Below are 15,338 nucleotides of genomic sequence, written 5' to 3'. Positions count from 1 at the left end.
TATGGGAAAATAAATCGATGAGACAACCTCCAATCCTCGCTAAGGAACGGAACGAACATCGCTAGCTATGCTAATTGCTTACTTGTTGTCTGGCTTTACCGTTATCAAGTTAAATTCGAAAAATTAAATCTTTGAGGGAGCTTCGTTGGAATATAAATCCGTTGACTGCCTGAGAACATTCTTTGGATGAACAAAAAAGTAAGAATTAAAAAATGATCTGGCATTAAACTACATGCAATTCAACAAAAAAACACATCATAACGTGTACAGTAATACAATGTATATTATGCTTCCAAAGACACCCCTCTCCCTGCCCCCTCTCTCTCTCTCTCTCTCTCTCTCTCTCTCTCTCTCTCTCTCTCTCTCTCTCTCTCTCTCTCTCTCTCTCTCTCTCTCTCTCTCTGGTAACATGTATTTCTTAATAGGAGATTGAATATAGTAGTATGCTGTCGTATTGCTTATTAACTAGGTTTTTATGTTGTTCCGCGTTTAAGAGTTAAATTTTTATATATTACCTGGTTATAAAACACCTTGTCTTGTCAGTGAAACCGCTGGATCAAAATCATCGTCTGTGGACATACCGGAAGTGTGTTTTTTGACCGCATGATATTATATACATGTAAGAAGAACAGCCATGCGGAGCCAGAAAAAATAGACTATGTGGTTTCGAAATGATTGAGTCGTTTTAAATATATTGACTTCATCACGTTTATTAGATAGTGTCATCATTCTGGAGGAATCGGAGCGGGGACTTATTTTAATTGTGTAGCGGCGGCCAATCCAAGCGAAAGATTACACTTTGCGCAGCTGCATACCTGTGCGAAATGCGCAAATAAGAATAACAATACCGCCCCACTCGACTGCGAACATTCACATCGATTTCCCAGCGTTCACTTCGCTGTCATTGGACGCTTAAAGTGTAGCAATAGAGCCAGAATCGATAACATCGACAAGGGGAACCTTTCTTCGCTGGAAAGATGTTACGGCAGTCGAGCTTTTCTCTCAGCTTGCCGAATGTCTAACAGACGGTGTTGGATCTATTAACCGCTGATACCTCGGAGAGTTGGAGGAGAGAGGTTCGAGGACAAACATGTTCCTCAAATCTTCGAGGCCTTTACTCATTTGTTTGGTTGTCAGTTCGCTTGCTTGGTGTCCCTGTCATGTCGCCGGCCAAGAAGAAAACAACAGGTAATGTCGCTTTACTGCGAATACTATATGACGCACAATCTATAGTTATATACGTGTATGTAGGCCGATAACAGCAATGGCTTACAAGTACATGGCAGTTATGTATGGACGCGCTGTGTACTCCGTCTATCAGAGCTACTACTGTGTTGTAGCTTCTCTTTGCATGCTGTCGCCATGCACGCGTGTACATTAGTCCGATTCATCAACCGGGATTCGGCTTGTTCTTTTTTTTCCAATTACACGTGTTTTATCACTTTTTGCTCTAATTCTCTTTATTCCATACCTAACCAAAGCGACAGCGATGCCGACGAGGGGATTGCAAATGTCACCAAGGTCCTAAACGGACTCCTTGATGGGTACGATAAAAGACTGAGGCCAAACTACGGAGGTAAGTATTTGCCGTATGAATTATTGATGGAACACGGTCCACATCATCGCCTGGGAAAGGTTCGCGTCCCTTGTCACAACTGTGCCTCCATTTCGATCTACACCGCGCTCCCGAGTACGTTGCACTTTCGGTCCCTGGTACACAATGCGAAGTGCATGTACACCCGCACACATACGCGTGGAAAACGCAAATGAAACTGATTAGACAGGTCAGCCGATCGAGGATGGCGGGGTTTTTTTCGCCAGAATGGGCAGAGAAGTCGGGATGAGGAGGCAACCGTGTATCGAGAAGATATATACATCTCTATACAGTTACATATGTCAGCACGCCCTGGCTGTTGAGTGGAAATTGTGTGAAATACAGATAGCCTGTGAATTAGAACAAAATTATTGCTGATGCAATTTTTGCTTCGAACATACAAAATTGACAACAGATTACTTCATCGTGATTTTATACAGAGCACAGCAAGTTCGGAAATTTACTGTAAAAAGATCAATGTTGAATAATTTTATCGCTGCAGCCACACCACTCAAGTAGTAAACGGTTAAGCTTGATCATAAAAAGGGTATTGCAATAAAAAAGTAAACCTTGATGTGATTGGTAGCACCGTTATATTCGGCAGCTTCCACTGCACACTATAACTAATATCAGAAAACAAATCGGCTATGATATACGGTCTGCTGCTGAAGCACATATGGTCGTTTTGTATGAAAATTTCCAGTCTCCTGCCTAATGAACGTTTTCTTTTCATATCTGGCACTGTAAATCCAATTACAAGACCAGTCAAACATCGTGACTGCAGTACGCCGGGGAAACTAATTATGATAATTTGTGAGGAGTTCGAGCACTGCCGTAAAGTGAATGACCTACTTCGTTCTCTAAAGTGATGTCCGGTAAACTGAATACATCCTAAAGCGCGCGCTTGGGCATAGGCTTCTCAGAATTTAATTAAGCCATGACACTTGTTAAAGAGTTTCTGTGACATGTCGATTAATTATTCTGTTGACGACCGCAGGCAAAGAAATCGACGATTCCACTTGATTAGCATACAACAATATACCATCACTGTCGTTGCAAGTTCTATTGCTTGTGGTCACCGTTGCGTGTAAAATTCGATATTCTGACCTCCCCATGACATCATGGAGAAAAACAGCATGTGTGAGTGAATGAATTAATGAAAATATACGTACATATAGATGAAATATGTATGTATGTATGTATGTATGTATGTATGTATGTATGTATGTATGTATGTATGTATGTATGTATGTATGTATGTATGTATGTATGTATCTATGTATCTATGTATCTATGTATCTATGTATGTTTATGTATGTATGTATCATTGTATGTATCATTGTGTGTGTCTGTCTGTCTGTCTGTCTATCTATCTATCTTTGTAATTACGTATCTATATATGTATCTATCTATGAATGTGCCTATTTTAGTACAAATTATATTAATAATAAACACCTTTACAGTTGAGAAAATCACAGAATTATGTCATTCTTCCTTCTTTTTATGATTTCAAAGCTTCGAATATTTAGATATGTCTGAACGCATTAACTGTAGTTATGCCTCTCTAATTAGATTCATCATAGAAGTCTTTCCGATTAAACCGTAATTCAGCACAAAGATGGCCATGTTTTCAATGTCGAATCTTCAGTAAAAGATATTAGTAGTGAGTGAAAACTGCATCGCCTGCTTCCAATTGTTCGGTCACGTTTGCTATCAACCTTCATCATTACCGGGAACAACAAAGAGTATTCGACGGTGGTGACCAAATTACACACAGGACTCCGAGTGCGCCATAATTCAGTGCTTTCAATAAGCAGCGCAGAGATTTAAAGAGACTACGCTGTAAATTAAACACATGGTACGAAAATGTCGCTATAAGTCTGACGATTCTGCATGTTAATTGAAAGAAGCGGTCGGTTCAATTGACATCAAAATAAAAAATATATATATGAAAGGTTTTTAATACAGCTTCATTGAAAAGCCTACGGGTAGACACTTTCAATGGAATTCATCAAGCTTGAGAGGAAATAGCCCGCTTGGTCAAATTCAATCAAAGGTATTCTTCTGTACGATTCAAGTCTGCTCTAAACTTATTTCTCCAGGCTTTGTAAGCACATGTTTGTTTTTAATCAGAAGGCATCGAGAGTAAAGAACTGCAGTGTTCACAAACCTTTTGATGCGAACGAAAGGTCGCGTTCCTAGGGGGCTGCAGCTATAATATACCTTATCTCTAACCCTAGTACCCGAAACCCGAACGACTGCCTAGGTTACCAGCAATTACTTCCAAGTGCTATCTCTGTCTACTAATCTTCAGGGAACACATATCACGTGATTTGAATCTTCTTTTACTGGTTCATTTTCTCTGTGACTTACAGGAACGCCAGTTCTTGTGAACGTGTCCATGTTGGTATACAATCTGGGACCCATCGTGGCAACATCTATGGTATGTAAATTACGACCTGTAGAAAAACTTGAGAAATGCTAAATGTGTCTCTGTTTTTTTATATTTGCTTTCCCTAAATGTTCTTTTATTGAAAATAAGTCCAATTTCTCGGTTACAAAGGTGTTTGTCGATGAACGGAAGTATTTATGGCTTACCTACACGTGAAATCGAACACTTTACTTTGGTATTATTGATTTTTTTTCCTTTGTGTATACGCATGCGCGATCGATAAGCATGCCTGGTTCAACTTTCGTACGTTCAGTCTGTGTAATGCGTAGTTTTACCACTTACGAATACAACTCTTAAGTCTAGATGAAGAGCATTAATGAAGACGAAACTAAAAATTTCACCTCTTGAAGATGGTCATACATGTAATTCCAGTGCTCAATGTCAAAGCGGTATTAAAAGTAACAAAGTAATGTATGGTTTAATGAAGAATGCATATGCGTCTTTGCACAAATATGCAGACTGCTAAATTTTGCAAAACGTTTCCGGTCTACCGCTAGTGGGGAATCATTTTAAAGCCCCTGGGTTGAGAAAACTTTTCACATTTTAGGTTTTCGAATCGAAAATTTATTTTTCCCATTAAAATTAACACCGGAGGGATGGCGGCCATTTTGAATTTCCAAATACAATGCAATGATAGTTAATTTGCCTCTCTGGTGCCAACATTTTTGTGCCAAAAGTCTGTACCCTCTTCCAATTCATTAAGTATTGATGGTATGGCGTTTCCAAACACCTACATGTAGATAGTTTTGAAAGTATAGTCAATGTAAAAATTGAGCTCGAGCATGAATGCACGTGATATATGAAAGCTTGATAGATAGCAAGCTTTGAATACTGACACGATTCCATCATTGGTGAGCAGTAATGTATTTGTGGATGGTTTACCAGGATGTATATAGACATTAACTTATATGAATCACGCAACAATTTAGGCCTCCATGAATGCAATCGCTCGTGCGCATATAAAATTTATGGCTATTAGAATCTAATTCATCAATTATTAAGCATGCGAAATCGATTTTTTTAATGGAGCAATGTTCTTTTTCATTCAATATACTTCCATCATGGAATAAAAATGTTTGCCCCGGGTCGGGGACGTTCCGTTTCCTATAGGAGTTGTGGGATACTGTTTTATATGTATCAATGAGGAGGGTTCGTTTGATCACTATGTACCCGCTAAGAATTGCCATGCCACTTTCTTGTATCAGAGTGTTCTCTGCTGAGATGTCTGCTATATCAAGATGCAGAACGCCCTATCGTAAACAAGTACCCAAAAAAATTTCTACACAGCCAAGATCACTTCCCGCGTTGGAAAATTTTCACTGAGAAGCGTGTCCGTGTCACGGGATTTCACATTTAAGTTTATTTTGTCACAGAGCATGTCAATTTTCATACAGAGGAAAAGCAATTAAGCTTTTACTTGTTCAAACCGGTGGTTATATAGGATTGTTAAATAAGATACTTATTGTCACATTTGGTACAAATCTCGACGAGCTCGCAAAGATATAAACTACAACATTTCAGTCCATTACATAATGACGTCATTTCAAGTCTTGTCTATGCACGTGCTCATCCAGTGGCACATATTCTTCCAAGAATCCAAGCTTTCTTGTGTGTATTATGCAGCAGATTCCCAAAGCTCCCACAGACATGGTAGAGATAAAATCTATAATGCAGGGCTGTCATAATTTGAAAATGCAATAAAACTGGTTATAACTCACACCGCTGCTTATTACCCTGTGTTTCAATACCACATACAGCACCTCATGATACCCACGTTTCCTTCCCACTGCGCAGGAGTACAAGCTGGACTTCTATTTCCGCCAACTCTGGTACGACAACAGGCTGAAGTTTAGTTTGCCAGACGACTTGTACCTAAACGCCGACGTCCTCAACCATCTGTGGCTACCAGACACTTACTTTGTCAACGAAAAGAATGCGTATTTTCACCAGGTCACAAACCCAAATTCGCTCGTACGGATATCGCCAAACGGCCGGGTGCTGTACAGTACGAGGTAACAGAAACCCTTGTGTGGGCGTTGTCTGAAAGTTAAGATTGTAGATGGATTTCACGAATCCATCATCGAATAGGATGTTGGGATTGGTATCACAATTGCCTAATTGCGAGAGTGTGCGGCTTTTATCATTCCAGCTTGAAGTTTGTCCATGTTAACGCGAGGTATACCGGCATACTGCATTATCAAGCATGTAAAGGCTGATAAATAAAGCTGAGTGTGTTTCACCGTCGGTTGCCCAATACTTTCTTCACTTTGTCCAATCTCCTGAGCGGTGTTAACCTATTCAGGACTCGGCACAATTCAAGCATAATTAAACACAGTCCCACTCAAAAGGACGAGACGGTAGTGTTTGTACAAATTATCCCCTGCGCACGGTTTACGTCGATAATTATCGCAGATACGTTGAAAGAAAACTTAAAGGTCTCATAACTTTAGCTTTCTTTATACAGCAGTGCAGGGCCTCAGCCAATCACACACAGTTTTAATAATGAGATAAATACAAAAGTTAGTTTGTCTGTAACTGTAAATTAGATGGAAAATAAAAATACCCAAGGTAAATCGTGTATTATTACAATACAACAATTAAATCGTAAAATTAAATGTACCGGTATATACAAATTCTAGATCCCTGGGAAATCTAGTATAACTGCCCGTCCCTTGAATGCATTTAATAAAATATGACAGGTGAGAGACTGTATTTGGTTTGTGGTGATTAAACTTGAAAAAGAGTATAATTCCCTTCTAAATTTAATCCCTATTCAAACGGTAAGTTGCTACTTTCCTCGTACAGTGGACACAGAAAGATAAACTGCAGTCGAGTTATTTTAACATCTTTTACCGTACACACAGATTCTCTCTGTTCGACCGGTAAATTAAGGTGACGACCGATTTCCATATGAACTTTATGCGTTGAACAGCGAAAATTATCTTAAAATCGTCTTGGGCTATAATTCCGTTGATCCAAGTATTTTTCGTGTTCAAGCTTGGACTTGAACTCACGATAAACAATTCATCTCGTGCAATTCATCAAGCTCTGATGCCAGTCTTTTAACATGAAATTTATCAAGTATATATTAGCGTCTCCAACACGTATTTCTTACCAAATTATATCAAAACCATATCCAAAAAATTCCTAAAGCGGTAGCCCATGTAACTCTACGGGCACCATCTATGCGCTTTAATACGAGGTAACTTGCTCTTTGATATATAGCATTAACATCAATGAATGGGTGCGAAAAATACACAGAGTTACACAATAGTTACAGAGAATAACTACAGAAATGTGGAGTCAACCCTGATAGCCTTTATGTAATATTTTACAGTGGCGTGACCTTCCTTTTGTTTGTGATATCATCATTTAGTTAATATGTATTAGTTAATCAGTGTTTGCCTTTGGTTTTAATGTTGGACGCCTTAATTGTTGTAATTAATAGTCTAGATAAGCCCCATTATGTACTTCATTTCATTTTGTAAAATGTCCGCTATGTAATCTGCCCTATTAATGACTGCTGCAGGCAAGCAAGCGTGTAATTCAAAAGCTATCCACGGTTTGCTTCTTCGGGCAAACGGTGATCATTGGAGTCATCTCAGCGTGAACAGTGCCAACTGGGGCAGATCGAATAAACAAGCGAGTCTCGAGTGTGTCTTTACGTCAGCAATTGCAGCAAATCTGCCCATTACTCCGGTCAAAACAAATAAATAAGCCAATTTCCTTAAACGTGTCCTGAAATAAAACAAAACTCACTGATTAATTAGCACAGATCGATTATCGTGGCATTACATGTTAATTTCTTGATGTCACATTTGATAAAATTGCTAATAGAACTCTGTTTACCCAAATATTCAATTGCGTCATTTACATTTGCCAAGGATGTCTTTTAAAAAGTCTTTCGTTGAAATCCCTGTCTGTTTTTCACAGATAGCTTTGTTTGGTTTGTACCGTTACTTTAAATGAAAGGTCAAATCTTTTGTTTCATTTTGCAGTTTAATATCTTTTTTCTTCTTAACTTTGCAGAATTTCGATACTGGCGAGTTGCCCTATGGACCTGAAATATTTTCCGTTTGATCAACAGAAATGTTCCCTCGTACTTGAGAGCTGTGAGTATTTTTGTGTAAAAATACATACATACATACATACATACATACATACATACATACATACATACATACATACATACATACATACATACATACATACATACATACATACATACATACATACATACATACATACATACATACATACATACATACATACATACATACATACATACATACATACATACATACATACATACATACATAGATACATACATACATACATACATAGATACATACATACATACATACATACATACATACATACATACATACATACATACATACATACATACATACATACATACATACATACATACATACATACATACATACATACATTGCATATGTGAACGAAATGTGGACGCATACGTCATCACTTTCGGCGCGCTCTCATCATGTTCTGATGGTGTCACGCGTTCTTTCGTCGTTTGGCAGTTTCTTCGTGAAACGATCTCTTTTCACGTACACCTTTTCCGAGAGCAATTTTTTCGCTCGCTTCGTTACGGTAGTAGACTTGATGTTAAATAACGTCTTTCGTTTTGTACTATTGCTCTCATTTTTATCGATTGCCGTCTGATTTTTGAGATAATTTTTAGATAAAAACAGATGCAAAGCTGCACTGAACAAAGCCAAAGTACCTCCTGCAGTGGAATCGCAGCGGACGGCGGACGTTGCTATGCTGATGAAATTCAGGCTTCTGAAATTAACATTGTCGTTTGTTATATCAAAATGGCTTTCTACTGTTGTTCAATCACGACTTAAAATTTCAGTATTTCAAGTTTTTGTCACTGTGTTCTATTTACCTGATAGACTAAAGCCAAGTTCTCCAGATAATGCGACTGTGTGAGTCAGACAAGTGCCACTATGCAATGCATCCCGCTCGCTATAGGTGCGATCTTAACCTCTCTAATATATTGACAAAATATTTTAAACGTCATGTTTCCAAACTCTTTCGGAAACTGTTTCTTATATGATCGTTTCTCTTACCTGTCTGATACCCCTGACTTATTTTTCTTATGTCTCTTAGATGCGTATACTACTCGAGATATCGATTACCGATGGGTTTCTGAGACACCGGTGAGTCTAACGGAAGGCATAGAATTACCTCAGTTTTCGGTTCTGGGATATAACAGCCGAAAATACAGCGCGATTTACATGGGTAAGTTACACGTTAGTCCAACTCAATTACCCATTCAAAATTTTTTTATATATATATATATAATATAATATATATATATATATATATATATATATATATATATATATATATATATATAATATATATATATATATATAAAGAATCAGATATTGAATGGCTGTAAGCGTTAAAAACATTCACCTTAAACTAATCATGCATTACAAATGGTAAATCCCCACGTACACAGATGTGACACATATTCCAATTTTGAACTAGATAACTAGTGCATTTCAGCTCATGAGACTCGTAAAATGATATTTTATGCCAAAGCGGTGCGTACGAGCTTGTTTCACACATTGAATTAAATGGTCCCTCGGCCCTGTGTACATAGAATTAATTTATTAATCATAAGGACGATAGCGAGTAACCTTTGCGTTCGAAAGCGCATCTGTACACAGTTTATTAACCAAATTGTCGAGCGATGAAATGCGATTATCGTTTGACACAAAAATACTGTATGTATGGAATTGGCATTGTTTTTCATATTATTTCCATATCTTACAAAATATGTACGATTATGATGCAATTATTTTCTTTCAGTTGGCAACTACACTCAACTCATCGCTGATTTCTACTTCGTACGCAACCTGTCGTACTACTTGATCCAGACCTACTTCCCATCCGTGCTTATTGTCGTTCTGTCCTGGGTGTCATTCTTCGTCAACCGCAACGCCACGCCGGCACGAGTTGCCCTGGGGATCACCACCGTGCTCACCATGGCAACCATCATGGCCGCCACCAACAGCTCCCTCCCGAAGATCTCCTACGTCAAGGCCATCGACGTCTTCTTGGAGATGTGCTTCCTCTACGTGTTCGCCTCGCTGATCGAGTACGCCACCGTCAGCTACTTCAACAAGGCCCGCTACCAGGAGGCACGCAAGCAGAAGAAGCTGAGCCGCGAGTCAGGAGACATCGAAATGAACCCGGCGGCCATGATGGAGCAACAGGGAAATACTCGCAACAATCTCTACAAGGCACCTGAACATAAACACACAGTGAGTAGACGTTCACAAAGATCTATAGTTTGTCAATATTAACAGAACAACAACCGAAAAGATATCGAAAATATTTTTCAAAACGAAGGATCATGGAACAAAATATACCGTTACATACACACTCTTATGGCACGAAAGCATAAAGTGTTTGAACATGGTTTCGATCCATTTATAGGACAGCAATAAAGAGAGGTATGGTTTCAATACATTTTAGGACAGGGATAAAGAAAGATATACCTGAAGAAAACGACACTTTCAACGCGGTTCCATGATATTGTTACACGGTTAGAGTGACATATTCCTTGATGCGGTGTCCAAACAAGGTTTTCCAGACAGCAGTTGACAGGCCCCTTTTCCTACAAAATACCTCTCAACTGAAGCTTTGTCTTTTTTTTAAGTATTGTCGAAGTTCGAAAACATCTTGCAAACGTCATTCCTGTCTATAGGTGATCTTTATCATACCTCGGCCATCGAAAATCTGCATAAATTAGGCTTGTCAGTCATGTTTAGAAAGTCAGTACCACCGAACATGGTTGACATTGGCGGCGCACTTTATTTTATAAGTGATCTCCCGAATGTAAGTCAGTGATTTGCAACCATTTACAGTGGTGATATAATTTCTTAAAAGTTTATTCAATTTGATAAGACCCTAAGTAATACATCTCTACACGATATTGTGATTGCCTGCCTACAAATGATCAATGTGGAAGTCCGAATTGTTTTAAGGTAGTTTGTGCCTCGAAAATGAAAGTCTTAAACTTTCGCTCGAACTTTCATCAAACAATCTTTAAACCAAATTCGTTCAAGAACAAGAATAAAAGTAGAGGTCACCGTGCAAATTTTGGTACTAGAAACACAAATTACCCAATATTTACCGATATTTGAAACTCAAAATGGCAGCAATCGATGTGTTATCTGTTCAGGTGAAAATAAAATATCCTATTTTCACAAAACTGAGCTGATGAAACATATTTACTCAATAAGCTTCAAAATGAGCCCCATAAATGGTAGGCCAAAAGAATATTGTAAAAGTTTGAGAGACTTATACATGTAGCTGTCCCCGAGGCGCATTCTACCTTAAATGAAAGCTCTGCAAGTTTACATATGATATGATGAACGTGCTGGTATCATAAACACGTGGCGATAAAAATTCCCACTGTAATATTTTACATTAACAGGAGGAGCCGACAAGATGCAGGGAAATCAACGAGGTAGAAATGTCGGCTCTTGACCCCGACGACCCAGACGATTGCGAGGTGGAATACCACATAACAAGCACGCCCTCCAACAACGACCCAGCGACGAACGGTAACAACAACCTGCAAGGCAACTTTGTTCAGCAGATAGCCTCGAATTTCGCCTTTCCGCAGCAGTCTCGCGGTGTGCTGGGACGAATACGCTACAAACTGAAAGATATTAAGACTATGGGCCTGCCGGCCAGCAAGATCGACATCTATTCCCGGGTGCTGTTTCCAATGACTTTCGTTGTCATAAACGTCGTCTACTGGAGTTATTACCTCACTGTGACCGACTTCACTTTTGAGGAATTGCTCGCCCGAGATGCACAATCTAACTGAAAGGTGTCAGTGATGGGAGGCGATGACAGACCATCCAAGAGAGATGAAAACTGCACGTAGTACGCAGAGTGACCGAAGCATCATCAAAGGGAATAGAATGCGAAATTCACAAAGAAAAAGTTGAAGCGATTCAAAGACTACTTATCCCGAAATTGTTATAACGATAGCCTAAACGAGGAGAATAACATGCATACATGGATTTCTATGATGATGTTTAAACCTCTAACACGACTTGCAATCATTATACAGGGGAGAAATGTACGATTACATATGAAAACGCAGTCGACTAGCCAGACGCCTGCATTCCACATGAACCCCCAAAAGAATATGAGTAGCTGGGGAATTGTACGTAAGGCAGGCATCATCTTGTTTTATAGCTTGAATTGATACATCTACAAATGTACCTTGAAGAGGTTTGGTTAAAAACCTATTTACAGATTAGAGAAACTGTTTTACTCGCCTTGGAAACCGTGTCCTTAATGCATGACTGAAATAAGCAGCAGCTAGTAGGTTCTTAAAGTACGACTCGATAGCTTGGTTTACAGGCCGTGACGTTCCTTGGCGCGGACGAAGGAAAAGATGATCGGAATCACGCTTCGTAAATAGTGCTGTGTCAGGAGGAGAAGTGAACAGTATATGAGCTTTTGAACTCTCTGTTACATGAAGTAAGGTTTTCCTCAATTCGAAAGTCATACGAGCCACACAATTCTGCACGAAACGCAAATCCGTAACCCTTTGCGTTCACATGCGTCTTTAATCTTCAAGGGATGACTTCTCAGATTTCAAATAGTTTATCCATTGGTTGAGATTTATACGGTGAAGATGTTTAGGAACGAGAGTACAAGCTTTTACTACCACTACTAATGGATTCTGACTCAGTATTTGTTAATTGTCCACATTGTGTCCCAGGTTTTAAACTTCCACTTGGTAAAGAAATTATTGATCAAAATATCCAATACTATACATTCTTGTAAGTGGCGTACACTTTCCATGTCGTTAAGGATCAAACACATAACTTTCTCGACGAGTATCTTTCCTGTTTAATGAATTGTAAATAGCTTACTTTTGTCAACTGTGGATTATCCAATAACCTAGGTTCCCGAATCGTTGTGAATTACAAATCTTCCATACATAGTATTTGGTCTTACGTTTAAACGGACCATACAGGAGCTGACCGTTTCGGGCTATTTTTTATTGTACATAGCTTTGGAGCTTACGTCATTTCACAAAATATTTTATATATGAATAGTGTATCCTCACATATTGTATATATAAATTGATAAATTCATTCGTACAAAAAGAACACTATTGTCAGAAATCAAAAAGGAGAGAAGAAGCGATGACGAAATTGCTCTTAGCGTGAGCTAGATTTTCTCGATATTGTGTGGAATGATTAACGACTTTAGGAATGTCTTTAAAGGTAATGTCGTTCGGTAATGAGACAGCAGAATGCGAGGCCAATTCAAAACGACGGTACAATTCAACAAATTATGTTTTATTATATTATAGCTTTATCAATACTAGTGAATCCTCAAAGATTGTTACTGATAATGTTTCCGATTATGCAGCGTTGTGGTCCCGGATGTTTTCTACATCTACAAACTCACTTGCATTGTCAAAACTATGATACAATAGCCATAATGTACCTCCTCGCGGTCCATTATGGACGAAAGCAAACTTTGCACTCCATAATGTGCAAAGTTTGCTTTCGTCAATTATGGACCGCGAGGGGTTACATTATACATGTAGCTCAATTAAGAGGTACATACATGTTTGTAGTTATTCAGTGGGCCGATAGAGACACTATCAGGCAAGCATTGATTTCTACCGTAAGGAGGATAAGAACCAGTTTTCTTCAGGTTTATCCACTATTCTCACGTATGCTTACATGTCGTAGTCCTTGAGAGGGAAGTGTGTCGACATAGTCTCGCATTTACTGCAATCGTTGGTAGAATGAATTGTAAAGACATTGCAAGGGCCTAGTTTGGAAATTGACACAGGTTGAAAAAATGGATTCTTACCATGATCCTGTCTTAAATTTCATTTGATGATAGGCAGTCTTGGGAAATGCTTGCAATTCTAACCCTATATCTGTGACCTCTCACCCTGTATAATTATACATAAGACCATGAAACGAAGAAAACACTACACGTAAGATGGCGTCAATAGGCTCATACACGTGTAATTATGTGAGATTTACTACAACAGTGTTATTCTTATCACACAGGAACAAAAGTGCAAGACGTACATTTGCGAGATTCTGTTAACGACAGGATACAGACAGTTTGAAGAACATGTTACTAGAGCTCGAATAAATTTTTACTCAAATTTCAAACGAGATCGATTTCATTTTGTCTCTTCACGTCTTATTTTTGCGACTGCTACATCAGATTCTTACTGTTGCAGAACTCAACACACTCTATAGTGAACTCGTACTCATTTCTACATACCGCACCAACATGCGGAGAGAGGGAGAGAGAGAGAGAGAGAGAGAGAGAGAGAGAGAGAGAGAGAGAGAGAGAGAGAGAGAGAGAGAGAGAGAGAGAGAGAGAGAGTGGGGGGAGAGGGAGGGAGGGAGAGAATCCAGACAGATAAAGAAAGATGTACAATAAGGCACTTAGAGAAACAGACAATGATAGATCAGGGGGTTGACGGGCAGAGAAGGGGGCTAGAAGGAGTGAAGGAGACAGAGACAGACGTGGATAAAGGAACTGAATGGGAGTTGGGTAAGGAGAGCCACATACTAAAAAGTTAACGTTATTATTTCGTTGTTTATTCAATTAAAAAATTCCGTTAAACGTGCGCACAATCTTTTGCAAAACTTTAATTTTGTAAAAGGCTGTAGAAGTTCAACACTATATGATTTGACTGAAAAGCCGATGATCGGTTAACAATTCATTTATCAATCCATGAGAGACGTAGACAAATGAAGAATCACAAAACGGTACATTAAGTAGGCCGACGTACACATGAGGCAAATAAGAGGAAAGTTTAACCTGCAAACTTTTCGAAAATACTAGGTCAAGAAAGCCAGTCACACTTACCATTTCTGGATGGCAACCTAATGTATTCTTACAATATCTATAATGTCAGATCCGGCAGGTGCTTATGAAGTTGTACTGTTGTAGAGTTGTTCAATATAGCTATCATATGAAAAACAGTCGAAATCACTGCCTCATAAATTAAAGGCTTAGGCACGTACGAGCGATTCAAAATTTGGCACACAGAAAATCAAATAGCACACCACAGAAAGCTAAGAACCTTGTTTGTTTGCCATTATACACTCTACCTCTGGCATTCCGAAATTGTTTTCTCTATACACGGTATGCCGATATAACGTAGCTATACTTTGAGGCTCTGGAAGGTTCATATTAGTCCACATGGTTTCAACTGAATACAAATTGAAG

General features: G+C 38.8%; 1 protein-coding gene across 1 annotated transcript; it reads left to right on the top strand.

Annotated features, from left to right (window-relative positions):
• The first annotated feature begins 944 nt into the window (after nucleotides 1-944).
• LOC139131217 (gamma-aminobutyric acid receptor subunit beta-like) lies at nucleotides 945-14,269 on the top strand. The gene is made up of 8 exons (XM_070697191.1): nucleotides 945-1,188; nucleotides 1,482-1,576; nucleotides 3,970-4,037; nucleotides 5,841-6,058; nucleotides 8,076-8,158; nucleotides 9,189-9,320; nucleotides 9,900-10,354; nucleotides 11,533-14,269. Exons 1-8 carry the CDS (start codon nucleotides 1,091-1,093, stop codon nucleotides 11,929-11,931), a joined length of 1,548 nt encoding a protein of 515 aa, XP_070553292.1. The 5' UTR covers nucleotides 945-1,090; the 3' UTR covers nucleotides 11,932-14,269.
• The last annotated feature ends 1,069 nt before the right edge of the window (nucleotides 14,270-15,338 follow it).

This window comes from Ptychodera flava, chromosome 4, assembly GCF_041260155.1.
Source record: "Ptychodera flava strain L36383 chromosome 4, AS_Pfla_20210202, whole genome shotgun sequence".
In the NCBI taxonomy this organism is placed as follows: domain Eukaryota; kingdom Metazoa; phylum Hemichordata; class Enteropneusta; family Ptychoderidae; genus Ptychodera; species Ptychodera flava.
This window is presented reverse-complemented; position numbering and strand designations above follow the sequence as displayed.